The sequence below is a fragment of the Artemia franciscana genome, chromosome 7 (assembly GCF_032884065.1).
Source record: "Artemia franciscana chromosome 7, ASM3288406v1, whole genome shotgun sequence".
Classification (NCBI taxonomy): domain Eukaryota; kingdom Metazoa; phylum Arthropoda; class Branchiopoda; order Anostraca; family Artemiidae; genus Artemia; species Artemia franciscana.
The window spans coordinates 38,730,522-38,751,745 of record NC_088869.1 but is presented as its reverse complement, the minus strand read 5'-3'; the positions used below and the strand labels follow the sequence as shown (position 1 = coordinate 38,751,745).

At 36.5% G+C, this 21,224-nt stretch overlaps 2 protein-coding genes across 4 annotated transcripts in view; one reads left to right on the top strand and one right to left on the bottom strand.

Annotated features, from left to right (window-relative positions):
* Positions 1-17,189, bottom strand: part of LOC136029687 (lipase member H-A-like) — a 54,305-nt gene extending 37,116 nt beyond the window's left edge. Inside the window, exons 1-5 of the mRNA XM_065708190.1 lie at positions 17,022-17,189; positions 14,158-14,248; positions 7,952-8,138; positions 3,235-3,386; positions 2,109-2,339 (exon numbers count right to left, since the gene is read on the bottom strand). Of these exons, the coding sequence (XP_065564262.1) occupies positions 2,109-2,339; positions 3,235-3,386; positions 7,952-8,138; positions 14,158-14,248; positions 17,022-17,189 (829 nt within the window). The remainder of the gene's footprint in view (positions 1-2,108; positions 2,340-3,234; positions 3,387-7,951; positions 8,139-14,157; positions 14,249-17,021) is intronic.
* Positions 17,190-19,970: 2,781 nt separating this feature from the next.
* Positions 19,971-21,224, top strand: part of LOC136029253 (serine/arginine repetitive matrix protein 5-like) — a 39,406-nt gene continuing 38,152 nt past the window's right edge. For 2 of the 3 annotated variants that reach the window (XM_065707488.1, XM_065707486.1), the window contains exon 1: positions 19,971-20,035. The gene's annotated coding sequence lies outside the window, so the exon portion shown is untranslated. Of the gene's footprint in view, positions 20,067-21,224 lie in introns of all 3 variants that reach the window. The other variant, XM_065707487.1, reaches the window with a different exon arrangement.

Sequence of the window (21,224 nt, the reverse complement as noted above, 5' to 3'; positions counted from 1 at the left end):
AGGAGTCGCACTCCAAGAGGAAATTATAGCCTAGTAAACCACAGATTTCGCACAGGATTCTGATCAATGGATGATCCTTCTGGGCTATTTGACGGACGTTTTTGGGGTGAAAAACCTCTTCCTAGCTAATTTATCTAGTATGGGCTGCCTCCCCAAAGTAGCATAATATTTTTAGGCATGAATATATAACGAGTCAGAGGTAATAGGCTTAAGACTGTCTATTCAGGATTTTGACTCTTGTTGATAGAAGAGCATCGCCGAGTCCTAAAAACCATGTTGTGACCAAGATGTGCCCAAGACTGCACAAAGCCACTATTCATGTTGGAGGTTCCTGCTTAAGCGCTTCAGTGTAGACTTGAGACGGTATGTTAATATCCGTTCTGCACTGGTATCCAAGATCATTGCTTTTCCTGGGGCTAAAATAATTTCAATGATTTGAAGAACATGAAACTTGGAACTTGGAATGTTACGACGCTAAAAAAATGAGTTATAAGCTATTGAAGTTTTACTGAAGTGCTACAGAAATAAGTTACTGAAGATTATGAGTATGGTTCTTGAAAGGGGGAAGTACCTAAAGATTTCGGAAAACTTTAATTAAACCACTGTATAAGAAAGGTGATAAGAGTGAGTGTCGTAATTATCGATGCATTAGTCTAGTCTCAGTAGGTAGCAAATTCCTTAGTAATCTGATATTTTTTAGACTGAGAGATGCTGTTGACAAAGTTTTAAGAGAAGAACAGTGCTGTTTTAGAGAAGGTAGAGGATGTGTTGACCGAATTTTTACTCTTAGGTTAATAATTGAGTAGTACCTTAGTTGTCAAACACCTTTGGTCTTCAGTTTTCTAGATTATGAGCAAGCGTTCGATTCAGCTGATAAAAGAGCTTTAGCAAAGGGCTTATCCTTATTTGGTATACCAGAAAAGTACACTAAAATGATTATTGCTGTGTATGAGAGTCATATTGCTGCAGTTGAGGTAGGAAACCAGTTCAGCAGCTGCTTTTGCATTAAATCAGGAGTTAAGCAGGGATGTGTTCTATCCCCCTTTATATGGATCATTTTGATGGATTTTGTCTTAAGGAGCACAGGAAAGGCAATGGGAGACCACAAAATCAAATAGGGAGACCACGGAGTCAAATAGGGAGGAAAAACTCTCCCGGAATTAGAATATGCTGATGATTTAAGCATCCTAGATGAAAATGTGAGTAAAATCAATGAATTTATAGAGGTTTCGCGTGTCCAGGGGGCTAAAATAGTTTTGAAAATTAATGTTAAGAAAACTAAATCACTAAGGCTAGGAATAAGTGAAGATGAAAAGGTGACATTGGGCAACGAAAAGATTGATCAGGTGGGCAGCTTCTCTTACCTTGGTATTATTATTAGTAATGACGGTGGGAGCAGTGAATATGTTAAAAGTAGAATAGTACAGTGATGACAGTGGCCAAATATGGCTCTGAACCATGGGCACTCCGAAAAGCGGATGAATATTTACTAGATGTTTTCCAGAGAAATTGCGTACGGATTGTTCTGGGTACGCGGCTGACAGATCGTATTTCAAACAGTTGGCTGGTCTAAAAGTGTGGTTTAATCCCGCTGTCTAGGGCTATAATGAACGAAAGGTTGAGAAGGTTTGGGCACGTTCTGTGGCAGAAGGATGACTGGTTTTGAAGATTATTCTTTTCGGCGAACCGTCTAGGGTTAAATGGAAAGCAGATCGTCCTCGTTTGGGGAAGGAGGATTACATAAAAAAAGATTTAAAGGAAATGGGGACTTCTTCAGAGGATATAAATAAGGAGGTTTTGAATAGATTGAGATGTAGGAGGAGCGTATGTAGCTGTGTTGGGGTGGGAGAAAGTCATAAAGAAAGATTTAAGGGATATTGACATTTCCTGGGGGGCTTCCTGGAATGTAGGAGGAGTTTGCATAGCTTTGTTGGCCTCAGGTGGCTTGTTTCTGTGGTGAGTTGTTAGCAGTAGTAGTAGTATTAGTAAAATAAACAAAACTTTCGCACGGGAAAAACACCTATAAGGGTTTGCAAAAAGATAATAAAGTTGACAATGAGGGATCTGAAATGAGTGGTTACATAAGAAAGTGATTTTCAAAATTTTACCAGTAATTCTATTAATAGTCCGCTTCGAAGTTTTTCCGGCAAATCCTGCAGCATGAGCCCCCAGGCTATGACCAATAATGTGGACTTTTTGCAGTTTGGTGAGATCAACGAAACGCCCCACTAGCTGTCCAACTAGCTTTGACTTTATTGCTGCTCTTAAGTAATTGATTACACCAGCATTGATAGACCAATCGACGAGGATCACGTTGTAATCTCCCGCTCGAAGGTAAGCTATAAGAAGATAAACAGTCAGAAAGGGCCTAAAACACTGTCCTAGGGTTTCAAGTACAATTACCACAGATTCTGTAACTTTAAAATTTGGTAAATTACACTCGTTTTTTAGGTGTCCTTTTTTGTTGGAATTAGTTTTCGCTAGTGAGAAAACTAAAAAGAATCTGAGGGCTTTCTAGAGCCAACTTTAAATAATACTTCGAGTCATCAATATTCTGATTCAATTTCAGTTATGTCCATTCAATTTCATTTGTTGCATAGTTACAAAAACACTAGGGAAGAGGGAGGGATATAGAGACATGTACAAAACTTAGTCTTTGTCAAATGTCCGCAGTTAAATTACTAGACGTAAGATTATGATTACAAATAATTTACAATACCCAATTTTTGTCAACAAACTGAATGGCAAATTGTGGTTAAAATCTTTTCCATATACGTTTAGTGGGCTACTAGACCAGTCAATGTACTCACTCTTTTTATCACTAACTTTTCCAAGCATAAATGAAACTAAACACCAAACTGTTTAGAGAGGGAGGGCTCAATTAGGTAAAAGCAGTGACGTTAACAGTGGGAAACTAGAATCGAAAATTGGACAGGTAACACAATTGAAAAATGCCACATTTTAGGTATTTCCATTGAAAAAAGATGAAAATGAAAGATTTGTCCCCCCCCCCTAGGTTCTAAAAAAATATATCTTCTTCCCTCTTTAGATTTTTCTGAATTTAAACCCCTAGATAGAAGTTGTTTCTAGGTCTTCTTAGCTGAAAAGTTTGTATTTATCTGTCTTTGTTCTTCTCCCTTAGTTTGGCCTTGACTTTGACTAGACTGTGATATTTGAAGAATAAGAAGCATGGGAATAACTTAGTTTAAAATTTCAATAATTGGTGCATCTTACCATCTTTGATAGCCAAAAATAATGGCTTGTTAGGGCTGTCAACATATCCGTGAATAAATATCTTTGTTTCCTTTTTTGGGTCCAGGTAATTTGAGTTCTTGAGTAGCCGAGAATTTGATATAACTAGGCCTTCTGGTACATCCTTATTTTCCCTAAATGTTTTAAAATAGTTAGAGGATCAATATGCATGAGAATTTAGTAAGAAGGCAGCCTACTTGCGAAAAACTTTCAGGGAGAAAACTTATACTTCTATATTATAAGAAAGCCAGTGTCATTCATTTTCAACAACGGGTAATTCCATAGAAATACCAAGAAAGCTGATCATATTAACCGGACCATCACAGGTTTGGACCATCACATTTTGTATTTTTAAAGGTCCACAAGCTAAACTAAATTTTCGAAAACTCTAGCTCCCAATATGAAGCAGCTTTGGATTAAGGGCCTCTTTCAGTGGATAAGAATGAATAGTAAAATAAAATGAATAGAACGCTCAAGCTTGGCATTAACTATTTCAGAATTTCTTTGCTCTTTGCATTTATATTTTGTAAACTGGTTCAAATTTATTGCTAAAATAAAAATAGAAATAATGCGAGGATATACAAAGATATGTTTTCTAATGAGGGTTCCGCCTGATCTAACAAAGAATTATATGAACAATTATTTTGGTTTCACTTATTTAAAAAAAAGGTATTATAGGAAGTGTGTAAAGGATTCGTAAAGGGTCATATTGAAACATAAAGGGAACAAATATAAAATCATGTATTAATTAAAAGTTAAAATGAACAACAATTATTCCGAAGGAACAATGGAAATCCAAAACAAACAGAGACTAAAATAAATAATTAATCAAACATAAAGATTGCTATGAATGAATAAATAAATCCTAAACAAGCATAGATGGAAATGTATAACTAAATCAAACTTAAAGTAAACAGAAAATAACATATAGAATATAGAAATATACAATATAGAATATAATATAGAATATAGAAACATATATATATATATATAAATATATATATATATATATATATATATATATATATATAAATATATAAATATTATATAGAAATAGAAATATGACTAAAGGGGCTCTAATCCACAAAAAGTAGTTTAGCGACACAGACCACCTCTAAACAAATATACCTACAAACACTTATTTCGTGATCAGCATCAGCTTTCAGATATTCGTTTCCTGGACAAAAATGGTCTAAAGCTTTCGCGGTCCACGAGAATTATATTGGGGTACGGTCTTTAGGTAAGACAAACAACTCTTGTTTCTTGTCAGCTTGAAACTTCAGGTTTAAAACTTTGAAACTTTTCAGTTTGAAAGTTAGGTCTAGGGCAAGTTTTCTCCTAGAGCAGGAAGAACCGAAAGGTTTGAAAGGTTCGAAAGAACCGAGTTACTTAGAAGTAACTCGTGTCTCAAAGCTCTTATTCTAAATTCAGACCAGATCCAGTGACTTTGGGCGGAGTAGGAGGGGAAAACCTGAAGTCTTGGAAATCGCTTAGAGTGGAGAGATTGGGATGAGACTTGGTAGGAAAAATAAGCACAAGTCCTAGATACGTGATTGACGTAACCGGAACGGATCTGCTCTCTTTGGGGGAGTTGGGGGAAGGAGTTAATTCGGAAAAATTGAAAAAATGAGGTATTTTTAACTTTCGAACGGGTTATCGGATCTTAATGAAACTTGATATTTAGAAGGATTATCGTGTCTCGGACATCTTTTTCAAAACCTGATCCCATCAGGTGACATTGGGGGGAGTTGGAAGAGGAAACCCAAAATCATGGAAAAAGCTTAGAGTGGAGAGATCGTGAAGATACTTGGTGGGAAGAATAAGCCCAAGTCCTAGATACGTGATTGATATAAATGGACCGGATTCACTCTCTTTGGGGGAGTTGGGGGGCAGACCTAATTTGCTAATTCGGAAAAATCTGAAAAATTAGGATAATTGAGGTATTTTTAGCTTACGAAAGGGTGATTGTATCTTAGTGAAATTTGATATTTAGAAGGACCTCCTGTCTCAGAGCTCTTTTTTCGAATCCTAACCGGATCAGATGACATTGGAGGGAGTTGGAGGAAACCGGAAATCTTGGAGAATGCTTCCAAGATTTCCAGACAGGATTGGCTCTCTTGGGGGGGGGGGTAATTCGGAAAAATTAGAAAATGAGGCATTTTTAACTTACAAACGGGTGGTCAGATATTAATGAAATTTGTTATTTAGACGGATCTCGTGTCTCAGAGCTCTTATTTTAAATCCCAACCGGATCCAGTGATACTGGGGGGAGTTGGAGTGGGAAACAGGAAATCTTGGAAACCACTTAGAGTGCAGAGATTGGAATGAAACTTGGTGAGAAGCATAAACTCATGTCCTAGATGCGTTATTGACATAACCGGATCCGCTCTCTTTGGGGGATTTGGGGGGATTTGCTAGTTTGGGCACTTCCAGATAAGCTAGAACGATGAAAGTTGGCAGGGTTATCAGGGACCAGGCTAGATAAAATGAAAAATAGTCTCTTCCCCGATTCAAAAATCTGCGGGGGGGGGGAGCGAGGGAACAATATAGTTGAGACGAAGTTTATTTGTTGATAAAACAAATGATTGTTCTTCCTAAGTGTGGTTTTTGGTCTTGGGGTATGATTCTCGCTCAGGGTACTAGAGGTCTCGGGTTCAAATCCTGGACCACCCCAATTTTTACAAGTAGAAGATTCGAAACTAGATACGTGATCAATATAGCGATCGCTGAAAGTTGACAGGCGTATTAGGGACCAGACCAAATTAAATTACAAAATAGTCGCTTCCCCGATTTGAATATCTGAGGGGGAGTGGAAGCATGGTTAATTAGAAAAAATGAGGTGTTTTTAACTTACGAACGGGCTATAGGATCTTAATTTGATACTTAGAAGTACTTCGTGTTTCAGAGCTCTTATTCTAAATTCCGACCGGATCCGGTGACATTGGGGAGAGTTGGAGGGGGAAGCCTGAAATCTCGGAAAATGTTTAGAGTGGAGAGGTCGTAACGAAACTTGGTGGGAACAAGCTCTTGGCTCTTCTGACCTCGTCACAAGTGCCATATGAGCTCTTGGCTCTTTTTTTTGTCCGAAAACTGTAAGGCTTATATCCGTACGGTACTGGTTTGAAAACACAATTCCAATAATTTGAGTTGGGTCTAATGACATTTTTTTTTTTAATTAAAGTCACATTTTTCCAAATTCTTTAAAACTTCACAAAATTAGATTTAGCAAACTTGTGAGCCTAAAAGTACTTTCCTTCAGCCTTGTTTATACTATAGATCTCTTTTGAATTTTGCACTTTTATGACAAAAAGTTTTTCAATGTTCATCAAAGGCTACTGACCTCCAAACTACACTAGAGGGTAGAAAAAACCCCCTCATCTACAATATTAGGCTATATTACATGTCACTTCTGAGTTTTCTGACAACTTTTAGATGAGGGAAATCTTCAATCATCCCATCTGTACTAGCGAGTATGTAGTAACGTCAGTCCCAATAATCACTACTTTATCAGGAAGGAAGTACCTTGCTTGAGCTGAACTAATATAACGATATTAATCCCATTGGATCGGAGGCAAAAAGTGTACCTTTTCAATTTCACTCAACCACCGAAATTTCACCAGATAGGTTGGCAGATTTGTTCATTAACAAACATTAAACTTGTATTTTTAAATATTCTGGCTCAACGTGATATTTGAATTGTGGTTTTCTGAGGCATGCACGCTACTTCAGTAGTGCATGCTAAAGTGGGACTTTGGGCATTGGACCAGAAAGTAAGATTTTCCAAAATGTGTATAACTTCTAATCTCCTCCTACACTTGAAGCAAAAGTGCTCAAATCTTTTGGAAGTTGACATGCACGTGAGGCTAAAAGTAAAAACCTTATCCCAAGAAGTTTTAGAGTACTCCCACTTGCGACCAGTCACTAGCAGGCTTCAGTGTTTAAAAAGTCATGGATTCCTAAAACTATGAAACTTTGAAGCCGATAGTGCCAGGGCGGTGACAGTTGGCAGTCAAACTGTTGGAAAAACCTTGACATAGCTATAGGTACTTGTCTAACTCGTTTCAAGTAGCCTACACCTCAGTATCTTTTTTGTTTAAGTCAATTCCCTCTCAGTTGATCCAAGTTGAACACAACAAAATTTTGTGAGGCCCAGGCTCTGTCAACAACGCTTGTCTATCATTCATTGGCTTGGGAGCTACATTACCTTGAGGCTTGGCCCAAAGCTGCCATTCGGTTGCCTGTTTGTCTTCTGATTTGAATGCTTCTGACTATAGCGTGTGATTGGAGGTACTAATCGTGCCGAAATCTACTTGTTTATACAAGACTCTTCGATTCGAGATGATCCAGAGCTGACTTGAACTCTTTTACTTGCCGACGCTTTTATAAACACGCATTAAATAATTAGACTAAGCTTTTTCGATGAAAATGACCATCATTCATACTTGAAATAATAAGAAACTTACCCTTGCTAAAAAGTCTTTTCATTCTACTGCTCTTGTGACCCTGCTTTACTTTTAAACAGTGTATTCTAGTCTTCAATCCGTTAGATTTATGTTTCAGCTTTTGTATTGATTTTTTACAATATATTTATGGTTTGAGCATAGTATTATAATAATTGTACTTTAACAATAATTACATGTACCAATAATTATTGGTTTTCAAATGATAGAAACAGTATAACAACAATAGCATTGCTTACCTTGTATAAAGAAAGAAAAATACATCCCGAGGATCAAAAATATCTATAAAGCGTTCAGCTGATTTTTCTTTTGCTTCAAATTGAGAGGACAAAAATGCAATCTTCGAGACAAATAACTGCTGAGCTACCCGTATGCTTCTAGTTTTAAACCAGTACTTCAGGATTGCTAGAATAACATCAAATATAACTTAGATTACGGAAAACATTTTAATCTATATTCAAACATCTTTTACACTAGGGATACTAGAGAGTGGATTTTCATAACTAATAATTCAGAAAGGGTTATTGTTTTAATGTCTACGATTGAAAAGGATAAATTTCAACTGTCCCTTCTTTCGATATTATTTTGTAGTTGTTGTTTATTCAACGCTGAGGAATAGCCTTTGGTCATGTGATAACTGATTGCATTCTTGTTTGAACATACCGTTTTAAAAACTTCGATAGACTGACAACTTCATAATTTGACCAATTATGAAGAAACAAGCACAAACGAGAATGTAAAACAATGAGATAGTTTCTTAATAATTAATAGAATGTCATCTATGGTATTTTGATCCTGAAAAGTTAGGGATAGCTCTATAATACCAACTAGAGTATATAAGATATTGTTCCGAGTTTTCATCCGTCACGAGATTGAAAAGGATAAAGTTCAACTGGCTGCAAATTCAATTTAGTCCCTTCTTTCAATATTATTTTGTAGTTGTTGTTTATTAAACGCTGAGGAATAGCCTTTGATCATGTGATTACTTATCGATAGCGAAGAAACAAAACCAAAGTGTTGCTCTTGCAACACTTTAGTCGGCGAAGCCGGACAATGGTTGCCGCAACACTTCACGTTGACCGGGCAACGTAGGTCTAGTTTGAACTAAATTGCTATCTCAAAATTTTGATCGTATGTATTTGGGGAAAAGAGGATACAGGGGGGTGAGGCTAGTTTTCTTTGGTCTTTTGACTCTTAAAATGGGCACTACAAATTCTTATTTCCATCAAATTAGCCCCCTCCGAAGTTTGTATGACCACACCCTTCCATAAAAACCTTAAGTGTTTATAATATGCGACTAGTACAACTTATAGCCCTTACCCTGAGGATTGCATGAGTGGAGGGGGGGGGTTGACATTATCAAATACATAATTAATGGACCTTTCAACTATGCTGAACAAAATGGTTATCTCCAAATTTTGACAGGAAGTGTTTTGAGAAGTTAAGGGCTTGGTGGAGGGCTGGCTGCCTTCGAATGATTGATTGTTTGATGGATGAAGGATTTAAATGTTGATGCTGTTTGAGTTGTGAGCTTTCATTAAAGTTTTTTGTCACGGTCTTTTTGTCTTTCATCTTGTTTTCTTTTTGTTTACTCCTTTTCATTTTTTTTTTGTATGAAGGATCATAAGTAAATCGTCATTATTATCATTTTAGTCTTCAACTAGACTTTTTTACATCCCCAGAATTGTAGAGTCTTGACATAGCTCTTAGAAAAGCGGAATTCAAGTTGTCTCTCAAATTTTACTAATCTCTTGCAAGGGAACAGAACAAACGTCCATTTTAAAACATGATTCAATAAAAAGGCAGTTTTGTCTAAGAATTCATTAATATATGCAGCAGCGCAACAAGTCGACTTTTGAGTGCTAGAAAGGTTTTACACATGGTTCCCGGCTTTGAGAGTTGAGTCATTTTCAGTCAGCCAATATCACAGCCGTTTTCTGGACCTGTTCATTGGTAGCGAGTCGGTCAAATCTTTTTTCGTCGCTACCACTTTAAGAAAATTTTTTTTTTAAGGCTCCCATCAAATTAAAAGCTCAAAAAGGAGCTGTATTCAAGATTTGATTGAAAATGAGCCAAATAATTTTCATTCAAGCAATCACTTCTTGACTAAAACTAAATCGTCATAGCCAGATTATTTTTAGTCAAAAGTAACATGACCGGACCGAGGATTAAGTCAAATAAACTGAGTTCTTTTGTTTTTGTTTTAACGGAGAAACTGAGCTTATAACGTTCTTTTTCCTTTAAAACTTTGCAACAAAAAATATTTGTGGCGAGATGTCTTCGTTTCAACATACATTCACAGTTTGGTTTTAAATATCAATTTTAAAATGGACGATGTAAATATGTGAACGGCTTATGCCCTCTGTACAATTTTTGTTAAATTGTTCTTCCGCTCTTCTACGGTTTTGACATGTCGACGAACGACAACAAATTTTTATCATTCAATAGCTGAAACTTAGCTCTATCCATCAACTGAATTAATTTTTAGAAATTGTTTGAACATGGCCTTTCAGATTGAAAATGGATTGATTATTAGCTAAGAAAAATTTTTAAAAGGGATAATTTTTATATGTTTCAATCAAGTTTAATTCCTTCTCCAAGATAAAGTTTAAGGAATAGCAAAATTATGCCTTGGTGTATGGATAGATCTGTGACCAGTAAATCCAACTGCATCTTGCACTTTTTGGTGGTAGTTACAGCTTCATGATTGTCGAAAATCGTTTGTTATACAACGAGCAAATACCATAAGGCGTAACTTAAAATGAAGAAAAATTACTGCTTCACGGATTATGTAATATATTTTTGAAAATGTGTTTCAAATAAACTGGTTCCCGGTATTTCCCATGTTTGAGGAATTCAGAAATTCTAGCGCTCCACTAAGACTAAGCTTGCATACATCTTTAAGATAATTAAAATTGTACAGTCAAAGTAATCGATTTCATGGCCGGTAGTTGAGAGTCTTATAAATTAGTCTTTGATTTTCTTGAGGCTACTTAAGGATTTTCCTGTTCTAAATCTTGTTTTGCTGCTCCTGTTTTGTGTTTTCAGTTAAACGCTAGCGTGTGCACCACTCCCCACCATTATGGTCAATGATAGAGCCCTATGGATACATAAAGAACTAAAAGAAAACACACAAAATGGACTTCATTATGTGCAGTATGTTTCAATTAATCAGATTATCATGTTTCCCAGCTTTAAAATCGTTTCAAATAAAATTCTTTTCCAGCATTGCAATCAATTCTGGGAGACACTAGATTTCATCCAGGTGAGACTGTAGAAACAACATTTAATAAAGAATATCTGATGCTTAACCAGAATCAATGAACAAAGAAATATATTATTTGGGTGATATGACCGTAAGGCCCTGGGTTCCAGTTGAGTCGTAGTGTCGCTGATTATTTAGTTTGTGACGTTGATCAGCAGTGTGACGCTACGGGCTCAGTCAGAACCTATCCAGCTCCAAATGGATACCTGGAGAAACATGGGGAAACACACGGGAAGCGCTGGATGATTTTCCCCCACCCCCATTGACGTATTGTACTCCTGGTTGAAGGTAGAGCATAAGGAGATTGGTACTTGCGCTACGCAAATAATTGGTTAGCATGCGACAAATCTTTTGTTGTGTTATGTATGGGAGCGTCAGTGGGGGGGGGGGGGTATATATTGTAGAAAACTAACCGATATATTGCCAAACAGCAGGGTTCGAGTCGAGTCCTAGTGTCGCTGATTATTTGGTTTGTAACAGTGATCAGCACTGTGACTCTGTAAACTCAGCCAGAAATTATCCAGCTCCAAATGTTTGTTGTCGCAGAAACTTTGAAAAGAGCTCATTTGATTGAGAATTGAAAGATTTAGGGCCTTTTTTCATAGTCAAAAGTGATTGGAGGGCAACGAAGCCCCATCCCCAGGGTTGTAAGTTATGCCCTGGGGCACATGTGGTAAATACAGAACGGATGATCGTATAAACCTTCAGAGAGGGCTCATTGGATTGGTAATCAGAAGTTCTAGTGTAGTTTTAAGACCAGAATGATCGAAGGGTGGATATCCCCCCCCCCACACCTCGTATTTTCGTGAAATGTATCTGATAGAAATTTTGAGATGACCATTTGTTGTCGTAGAAACTTCAAAACGAGCTCGTTTGATTGGAAATTGAAAGAGCCATTGCCCATTTTAAGAGTCAAAAATGATTGGAGGGTAACTAGCCCTTACCCACCCACTATTTCTCCAAACACATCCAATCAAAATTCTGAGATAGCCATTTTGTTCAATGTAATTGAAATTTCCAGAAATATAGTCTTTAAGGATAATAATCCCCCATAGGCTTCAGGATAAGGGTTATAAGTTAAGCCCTACAGGCATTTAAGATATCATAGGTAGCGGAATAGGGCTGCCTAAGTAAAGAGGGATGTGGGCACAATGTATTATTTTTGTTTTCTTCTTTTTGTTTTTTAGACCAGGGCACATTCGATAGAAGCAGTCGTATAGAAGCAGTTGTCATAGAAACTTACAAAAGGGCTTATTCGATTGAAAATTGAAGGGGCTAGTGCTTTTTAAATGGTCGAAAGTGATTGGAGGCAACTAACCCTTCTCCCGTAACCCCCCCCACTTCCCCTAACATATCCGATAAAAAACTTGAGATAGTCATTTTGTTCAATGTACTTAAAACGTAAGGAAATTATGTCTCTTTGGATGATAATCCCCCCAACAGCCCTCAGGGCAAGGGTGGGGCATATAAGATATATGTAGAAAGGGTGATCGTAAAAACTTCAGAGGGGCTCATTGAATTGGTAATCGGAAGTTCGGGTAAAATTCTAGTTAATTGACTTCTTGCTATCTTGGAAAGGGTTTAGGTTAGGAAAATGAAACTTTCAGGGATGGGTCTACAGGCTACAGTATGTCATGGGAAGGTATTTTCAAGTACCTACCTCCACTCCTTCTCCCTCTTGAGGGCCCTGACCTTTGATGATCTTTAAAAATATGTGTATTATAAAACTGAAACCTTGCAAGATAGATCTTCTGCTTAATTGAAGTATAACAAAATTGTTTTCAGCTTCATAACTTTGCTCAATCCCATTTTATATGGTTTTAAAGATATGCAAATACATTTCTGAAATTTTGAAAAAAAAACCATTGATATGGCTCAAAATTCTACTCAAATAACAGGAATTGAATTTTCAGAAGTAACGGCAGACAGAAGCAACTAGTAACTGAAAAATAAGGTGAAATGTTGTTTTGTCAAAATTTATATAGATATAGACCTGTCATGTAAGCAAATTTCAGGGCCCTCTAGAGGGAGAAGGGGTGGAGGTGGGTACTTTAAAATACCTTCCCAGTACATACTTTAGCCTGTAGACCCATCCCTAAAAGTTTCACTTTCCTAACCTAAGCCCTTTCCGAGATAGCAAGAATTCAATTAACTAGAATTTTACCAAAGTTCGAGTGCCCTTTTTAAGTAATCGGAGGGTGGATCCCCCCCACACTCATATTTCCCAAAATGAATCTGATAGAAATTTTGGGATGGCCATTTGTTGTCTTAGAAACTTCAAAAAGAGCTCATTCGATTGGAAATTAAAAGGGCTAGACGCTTTTTTAATAGTCGAAAGGAATTGGAGGGTAACTAAACCCCCCTCCCATGCCAACTATTTTCCAAAATACATTCAATCAAAATTTCGAGACAGCCATTTTGGTTACCGTAATTGAAAGGTTAGTAGAATTGGTTATCATATTGACATGTTTTGTTGTGATATGTATGGGAACGTCTGGGTGAGGGGTGCATTGTAGAAAGTCAACCATGACATTTGCAAACATTAAAGATCTAACTGTATTATTTTTATTTTATTAGGATGCTTCCTTCAAAATTAGATAACTACCAAATATTTGCCATTTGGTTATTTTAATTAATTTATATATTATCATATATAAATTTATTTTAAAACACTGCAACTACACATTAAAATATGGCTTTCAATACATTTAAATATTAACTATTTCAAAAAAGATATAAGTTTACAGCTCTAATTTTTCGGGAAACACTGATAATTAAAAGTTCTTGTGATTTTCTGTTTTCCGCCCATAAATTTGTATGAAAAAAGAAGAAGAAAAAGGTTCTAGGGATGCTTCAACGTCACGAAATACGAATTCTGATATTTTTTAGAACTTTTCGTAATTGCTGAAATACTTCTGCCATTGCACAGATCATAACTGATGCCTTGCGTTGGGGAAAATATAGACTTTAAGTCTGCATCGGGGATGAACATTAATACGCAAGAAAAAGACTTGATTCATTTTTATATTGAAACTTCTTTACCTTTTTTAACAACTGAATATTGACAATTCACTAATTTATCAATATTAACAAAAAACATTACATATGATGCATGACTTTACGCATTTATCGCTAAAAGCTAGCTTTAAAAAAGCAAAAGAAAGAAAAGTAAAAACTTACTTCCATCTCCTACTGGGAGCAGAAGTGAAGATATGAGCAAAAAGAAATCCGTTCTAGAGGCAGGAAGAAACATCTTCCAAGAACTCAGTTGCTAGTAAAATTCAAATAGTATTACATACTCTATACTCTTTAATGCTCTTTTAGTAATACTCTTTTATATGTTGGTCTACACGGTAATGACCAAAGAAGATTTTTGGAGGATTAGCGATTGGACGGTTCTTTCTGAGAAAGGTTCAAACACCGCGAAGGTAAATGAACTCCGAAAATAGCAACCTAGTTTAAGTGGCTATTGTATTGTAGCGAAAGATTCAAATACCAAAACAAAACGAACTTCCTATGGCTGCTACAATATTGGTTTTTCGTTAGTACAGGAACATGACTTAGATACAACTCCAGCAAGAAACAGATAGATCCGAAAATCCAATGGACCTTAATGCTTGAAAAGGATGTGATGTTTTTTCCTGGCACTTTTAATACCAAAATACTGCATATTCACACTGACTTTTATTTAATATTCCTTCGCATCTGTTAGCCCCATAAGAAGTAGATAGATGGATAGATAGATACTTTATTTCGTGATTAAAGCAAAAACAGGCATTTCACAGAAAAAAAAAAAAAACACTACAAAAAGAAAAAAAAAGAGAAAAAGAGTACACACTATCTAAAGCAAAACATAAACACTAACTAAAAGTCAAGTCTCTTCGTGCGGAATAAAAATCTGTTTACAATAGTCCGAACTCTATTATTTCTAATCATCAGAGTCTATAATCGAATCCTTTTGTAAAACTTGTCTATGATGGAGTTTTATAGTGATGTACTTAGCATAAAGGTGGCATATTAGGAGCAAGCTAATTTTTGCTGTGATTATTCAACTATTCCCATTTACCATGGACCATCATTAATTCATAGCCAAATATAAATGATTTCACTTGATTTATTATATTTGTCTACATCTGCCACAAGGTAGTTATCATAGGCAGTAAAACAGTGCTGCCTAAGTAAAGAGCAATGTGGGCACAATTTTTTTTTTTTTTTTTTTTTTTTTTAGACAAGGGCACTTCGTATCGAAGGAGTTGTCACAGGATCTATAAAAAGGGGGATAGTGCCATGAATAATATTCAAAAGGGATTGGAGGACAACTAACCCCCCTCCCACGACCACTATTTCTCCAAACAAATCCAATCAAAATTTTGAGACAGCCATTTTGTCAACATAGTTGATAGGTCCAGAAATTATGTATTTGAGGATGAACCCCCCACAGCCCTCAGGGCAAGGGTCGTAAGTTATGCCCTGGGGGCATATAAGGTTATATAGAAAGGGTTATCAGAAAAACTTCTGAGGGAACTCGTTGGATTACTAAAAATAAGCTTTAGAGCTCTTTTTGAGATTTAGAGTAATAGGAGGGTGGGTACCCCCATACACCTCGTTTTTTCCCGAAATGGATCTGATAAAAATTTTGAAATAGCCATTTGTTGTCGAAGAAACTTTGAAAAGAGCTCATTTGATTGCAAATTGAAAGGACTAGTGTTTTTTTTAATAATCGAAAATGACTGAAGGGTAACTAACCCCTCTCACACGCCCCCATTTTCCCAAGAACATCCAATCAGAATTTTGAGATAGCCATTTTGTTCAACGCAATTGAAAGTTCCGGAAATTTATGTCTTTGAGGATGACAACCTCCCCCCATAGGCCTCCGGATAAGGGTTGTAAGTTAAGCCCTGCAGACATATAAGGTATCATAGGCAGCGCAATGGCGCTGTCTAAGTAAAGAGCGATGTGGGCAAAAGGTATTATTTATTTTTGTTGTTGTTGTTGTTTTTTTTTAGACCAAAGCACTTCGTATAGAAGGAGTTGTCGTAGAAATTTACAAAAGGGTTCATTCGATTAAAAATTGAAGGGGCTAGTGCCCTTTTAACAGTTGAAAGTGATTGTAAGGTTCCTCCTTCCCGCACCCACCATGTCCCCAAACACATCCAATCAAAATTTTGAGATAACCATTTTGTTCAACGTAGTTGAAATGCCCGGAAACTATGTCTTTCTGGATTACAAACTCCCCCCCTCCAACAGCCTTTAGGGCAAGGGCATAGCATAAAAGGTATATATAGAAAGGCTAATCAAATAAACTTCTGAGGGGGCTCACTCAATCGGTAACCAGAAGCTCTAGTGCTCTTTTTAAGATTCAGAGTAATCGGGGGTTGGAACCCCCCCCACTCATACTTTCCCGAAATGAATCTGATAGAAATTTTGAGATTGCCATTTGTAGTCTCATTCGACTGGAAATTAAAAGGGTTAGATCCCTTTTTAATAGTCAAAAGTGATTGGAGGGCAACTAACCACCCTCCCATGCCCACTATTTCCCCAAACACATTCAATGAAAATTTTGTGATATCATTTTATGTGACGTAATAGAAAGGTACAGAAGCTGGTTCTTTGAGGATGACAACCTCCCCCCCCCCCGTCCCCACAGCCCTCAGGGATAGGATTGTAAGTTGTACCCTGGGGGCATCGTAAAAACTTCGGAGGGGGCTCATTTGATTGGGAATCAGAAGCTCAAGTGCCCATTTCAAGATTAAGAATGATCAAAGGATGAATCCCCCCCACCTCATATTTTCCCGAGATATATTTGATTGAAATTTTTAGATGGTCATTTGTTGTCATAGAAACTTTGAAAAATACTTAGTCGATTGGAAATTTAAAGGGCTAGTGCCCTTATTAATATTTGACAGTAATTGGAGGGCAACTAAACCCCTTCCCATGCCCACCATTTCCCCAAACACATCCAGTTAAAATTTTGAGATAGCCTTTTGTTCAACGTAATTGAAAGGTCCAAAAATTATTACTTAGACGTTACAATTCGCTCATACCGTGTCTACGTGTATACATCGACTAGTTTTTAGAGAGCGCATTAATACTTGTTCTATGACCAGGTAAAGGGAAAGACCAGCCCAAAATCTGTCAGAGGGCCGTATCACAGAATTGCCGTCTTCAAATTCGTTGAGTAACTGAGAAGTTGTTTCTTTAAGGTCGGTCATTTTCTGGAGATAAATAACATAGGAGTTCACTTACTAGTGATATTTGGAAGGTGCGAAGAAGCGAAGCAGCTGTTTACCAGTGTAGAGGTGAAGGTCTTATTTGCTTGTTCTTTCTGCCACAATTGAAGACTTCAGTAAATCAACAGCGTTCATCTTAACATCAATTTAGAGCTTCGAAGTCCGTGATGTTCGCGACAGTGACGCTTTGAGGGAGTTGAGCCTGCTTGAAAACGTAATATTGGACGGCTCTTGCTCTAGCTTTTTAATTTCAATGTATTCTTAAGACACCAACAAATGCTAGTTAAAACTTGAAGTTTGCCTGAACTGTTGCAAAGATCGACCTGATCAAAATCCACTGTTGGGGCAACATTGTACATTTCTGCTGCAAGTAAGGTATTCAGGGCCCTATCAACAATAACATTAGCTCTGATAGCCCGAGAAAAGGCTTTTCCGGCGAGAATCTGATGAACGGCATTTCATCCTCGCTGGAAATTCTCCCTTGAAAATATTATGTGGACAACGCCGCCAGAAAAATTCTCCTCAGCCCACTTTCAGTCGAAAAATAACAACTTGTTTTTTATTTAATTTCTGGTTGTTTAAAAAAGAGCTGGAAATCATCCCTTCGTTTTTTTTTACAGAAATCCCCCCTCAAATGAAATGTTTTCCCATAAAAATCATTATTTCCCATAATGCTCCTATGGCAAACTTCTCCCGCAGAAAATCTCCTCGTGAAGAATTATTACCGCAGAACACCCCCCCCCCCTACGGAAAAATTTCTCAGACAATTCCAACTCTACTGAAAATTCCCAATGGAGAATTCATTAGTACATTTCTCCATGAAATTTTAGTTGATGAAGAGATAATAAGACAAATAAAAAGAATTTCGTGAAAAAAAAAAATCTGGCAAATTTTCTTCGTACATAGTTTCCTTTGGAAAGTCGACCAGCAGAAACTTTCCTCCTACTGAAAATTATCATTTTGAAAAAACTATTTCCCCTGTAGAAAATCCTTTCCCCCCACCCGAAAGATTTTGGTATGATTTCGAATAACAAATACTTCCTCTTTAACTGTGGGCAAATTTCATAAATTACAGGCCTTTCGAAGGGGCTGGGAGGGGGGTCGTGTCATCCCAATTAGCATAGTTATGCAAATTTTAAACTATGCTGAGCATAACGGCTATTTCAATATTTCGACTGGATGACTTTTCTGACAACAAGAACGTAGGTGCTATTGGCCCTTCAAAATTCTTGCTCACTTAAGAATGACCCTCAAACTTTTCGTTTCCACTCGAGAGAGCCACTTGCCAATCTTTTTGGTTCATTAGTTCGATACGGTCATCTTTGGGGAAAAAAATAAACAAATGAAAATAAACAAGCATATGTAAGTTTTTTTTGGCAAAAAATACAAATCCTTCAATTTTGCTGATGGGCGCTTGAAACCTCTAGATTATAGTTTTCTGATACGCTAAAAGTAATTTCGTGGTTTTTACTAAAATCTCTTAACTGTTTGAGAGCGTTTCTTCCTTTTTTTTTAAATTAGGGAATTTTTTCGGGCTCTCAGGTCTTGAGGAATAATGTTGAACTTAATAAACCTTGTATATTTAGAATCAGCAAAAGAACTTAATTCTTTTGATGCATCTATTGCTGTTAATATTTTTGAATTCCAGTTACTATGGAGCAGAGTCGCTCCTTACTCACAGTTCTTATCATGAACCGTTTTAAACATTGGGTAGTTGATGGTATATTACGCACAAAACTGGTTAAATCATCACAATTGGTTATGAATAATTGTAACTGCAACTTTTTCTTTATTTCACAAAATTCGATGTGCAAGTTTGATTGGCTGAACCCCTTCAGATTGAACGCTGGTGCTAGTAATCCTTATTTCTATTGTTGACGGTTCTCATTTAACACATGAATAACTAGAGTTGTTCAGGCTTTCTTTTTTTGTCAGGACACGATGGGCACGACCAAGACCTAAACTTTAAAATCTAAAGTTGCCCTGCTTTACACTTTCAACAATGTTCACTACAAGAACAGAACGTCTTAAGCAATACAGAAGTACCGTGATTCGGGAAATACTCCCTTAGTTAGAGCATGGATGCCTTGGCCCAAATTATGTTTTACACGTTTTTGACAAAATTCTGATGTTTGATCTTGCCTCTATATTTATGTTTACATATGTTATGAAATTGAAAAAAAAGATACCGTGACGGAATAAGCTCTGTGGTAAAATTTATTTTCCAGTTAAAAACACTTTGAAAAATAGGAAGATAGATCTGTGAACTAAGACTAACATACTATAAGCTGTGAAAAGGGACCCCGAATGATAACCCGGAAAGGAGGGTTACTTGTTCAGCACAATCACTTCGAAAGGCCCAGGATTAGCAGCCATTTTTTTCAAATGAATTGTCTACGCACTTTAAGATACGTGTTCCACTGACCATAAATCAAAACACAAAGCTGTACTAAAATGTCGTTTTATCTTATTTTCTAGGGATGCAATGAAAGAATGACTATTATACGTTCTGCGCTGAAAGGTTTCCGTTGTTTGTGATTAATAACACCCTTCTGGGCAAAACAAAAGGAGATCTGCCGTAAAGGGATTGGAGTTCGTAAGAAAAGATAGGAAGTAAATTTAGGACACCGTGGAATGGAATAAAGAGTGAATCTTTAATAAATTGAGGTGAAGATTGTAGTGAGATGTTAGGATTAGAATTATTAGTTGCGAAACAACTCTAACAAATAATCAATATTAATGAAGTTGAAATGCTGTTATGAGAGCAAAAGAAGAAATATTTGTCAACAAAAGAATTTTGTGCTAAAATAATTATTTATATTGAAAAAGTAAGCCTAAGCTTACACGTGTAGTTTTTTGGTAGCATATTTTTGCTTTACAATCTATAACACAGATTACCATAAATCTAAGTAGTCCTCTTTTGGCTTGCAAAAATGAGACATGGGCTAGGTCAGATAGCCTAATGATATAGGGCTAGGGGAAAAGACCAGTGTTTGGGAAATAGCTTTACTTCTGCTTTTCAAGTCAATAATGACAAGCTTGTTGCACGATATAATCTAAGCATAGTAACTAGATGACATCTTTTGCACATATTTTCAGAGTAACAAGTCATTAAATGGATGGACACCTCCAAAAGACATTTCAAGATTGCAGAATTACGCTCTTGAAAGCAGTGTAAAATAAAAAGAGCTGATTGATTCCTTATTTTACACTCTTTTAAATGTAGACTTAAAGGCCAGTGGTTAAATGATCTAAATTATTTAAGAAAGTAGCCTATGCCTTACTAACTTCAACATTTTGTATCCAAATAGATGTGTAATTGAAAATAAACTCATTGAATAATCTAGCTACAAATTTAATGTGATGATTTTTGGCTGACCACTTCTAAAGGAAACATGCTAAATAAATAAAAGTAGTACCATGGTAAGAATTCCAGTAGGCTACTTAAACAGTACCATATCTAATCATTAAAATATCAGTAAAATTCTATTTAATTGACTTCTTGCTATCTTGGAAAGGGTTTAGGTTTGGAAAATGAAACTTTCAGGAATGGGTCTACAGGCTAAAGTATGTCCCGGGAAAGTATTTTAAAGTACCCACCTCCACTCCTCCCTCTTGAGGGCCATGAAATTTGCCTACATGACAGGTCTATACCTATTGAAATTTTGACAAAACAACATTTTACCTTAATTTTCTGTTACTAGTTGCTTTTTCTCTGCCTTTAGTTCTGAAAATGCAATTCCTGTTATTTGAGTAGAATTTTGAGCCATATCAATGTTTTTTTTTCAAAATTTAGGAAATGTATTTGTATATCTTCAAAACCTTATAAAATAGAATTGAGCAAAGTTATGAAGCTGAAAACAATTTTATTGTACTTCAATCATGCAGAAGATCAATTTTGCAAGGTTTCACTTTTATAATACACATATTTTTAAAGGTCATCAAAGGTCAAGGCCCTCTAGAGGGAGAAGGAGTGGAGGTAGATACTTTAAAATACCTTCCCGGAACATACTTTAG